Source organism: Alligator sinensis, unplaced genomic scaffold, assembly GCF_000455745.1.
Source record: "Alligator sinensis unplaced genomic scaffold, ASM45574v1 scaffold1334_1, whole genome shotgun sequence".
NCBI classification, from domain to species: Eukaryota; Metazoa; Chordata; order Crocodylia; family Alligatoridae; genus Alligator; species Alligator sinensis.
In genome coordinates, this window is record NW_005842872.1 from 4,482 (window position 1) to 5,754 (window position 1,273).

The following is a 1,273-nucleotide window of genomic DNA, read 5'->3' on the forward strand; positions in this document are numbered from 1 at the left end:
CGGCTCAATAGCTGCAGGGCAATGGCACTGGGTCTGCATCTGCCCCCCCATCCTGCAGCGCCCCCTGCTGGGGTGCCCAGGAGCTGCCCCCCACCCCCAGAGTAACCCCAGCTGGGGCTGGAGGAGCCACCAGCTGCCCCCCCACCCAGCTTGTTGCCCCAGGCCCTGCAGCGCCTCCAACCTGGGGTAGCTTGGAGCTGCCCCACGGCCCTGCTCCTGCCCCAGACACCCACAGTGCCACTGTGGGAGGAGGCCAGGCCTGGCATCACGGGGAGCTGCCCGCAGCCCCCTGTGCTGACATTGCCCGTTGTGGGGTCCGGAGGCGCCGCCTGGGTCCTGGGCCAGGCCGGGCGGTACATCACCTGTCGCTGTAATAGGACGAGAGCAGCGCCCGGATCTCGGCGGAGACCGCATTATCCTGCAGCAGGAGCCCCTCGCCGGCTGCGGGTGGCAGGGCCGGGCCCGCCAGAGCTGGAGCGCGGGGGCAGGCAGGAGGGGCAGAGAGAGGCAGGGAGTGGTGGGCAGGGGCAGGCGGGGGAGACGGAGAGAAAGGCGGCAGTTACAGACGGACAGACAGACAAACGCACAGAGTGGGCACGGGTGCCCAGGCAGCGAGAGCAGGCGGTTAGTAGAGGGTGGGTGAGAGCCCTGCAGAAAGGAGACGGAGACGGACAGAGCGGAGACCCCCCCTCCCGTGCCCCGGCCCCCAGCCCCTTACCCATCTCATGGTACAGGGAGCCCTGCTTGGCCAGCAGGGCCGGGGGCCGGCGCGGGGCGGGCACGTCGATCTTCATCAGCTCATCACAGCACTGCTTCCACTGGCCTGGGAGGGGGAGGGAGGGAGGGCACATCAGGGGACCCCCCAGGCTGGTTGCCCCAAAGTGGAGCCCAGGGATGATGGCAGCAGCCTCGTGCATGAGGGTGCAGGCAGGACCGTGCACCATGGATCTGGGGAGACCATGTCTCCGTGTACGTGGGTGCAGGCAGGACCATGCACCGCGGGTCCTGGGGAGACCGCACCCCGTACCCCTGCCCCCAGGACCCCCTGGGCTCTGCCCCTGCCCTGAAGCTCACTCATGTCGTAGAACTGCTGCCAGAAGGCCTCCATCCAGCGCTGCACGTCAGCCCGGCTCTCGGCCAGCAGCGTGTGGGTCACCTCCTCACCCCCGTAGCGGTTGGTCACAGACAGGCTGTGCAGCTTGCTCCGAGCATCCTTCTCCGTGGCCCGGATGCGGGTCTCCTGCGGGGGCAGCCACCCCTCAGTCCTGGCCCC

At 69.4% G+C, this 1,273-nt stretch overlaps 1 protein-coding gene across 1 annotated transcript in view; it reads right to left on the bottom strand.

Moving 5' to 3' along the window:
• Positions 1-413: 413 nt before the first annotated feature.
• RTKN (rhotekin) overlaps positions 414-1,273 on the bottom strand; it is a 7,405-nt gene continuing 6,545 nt past the window's right edge. Inside the window, exons 8-9 of the mRNA XM_025191903.1 lie at positions 1,075-1,240; positions 414-823 (exon numbers count right to left, since the gene is read on the bottom strand). Coding sequence (XP_025047688.1) covers positions 414-823; positions 1,075-1,240 — 576 coding nt within the window. The remainder of the gene's footprint in view (positions 824-1,074; positions 1,241-1,273) is intronic.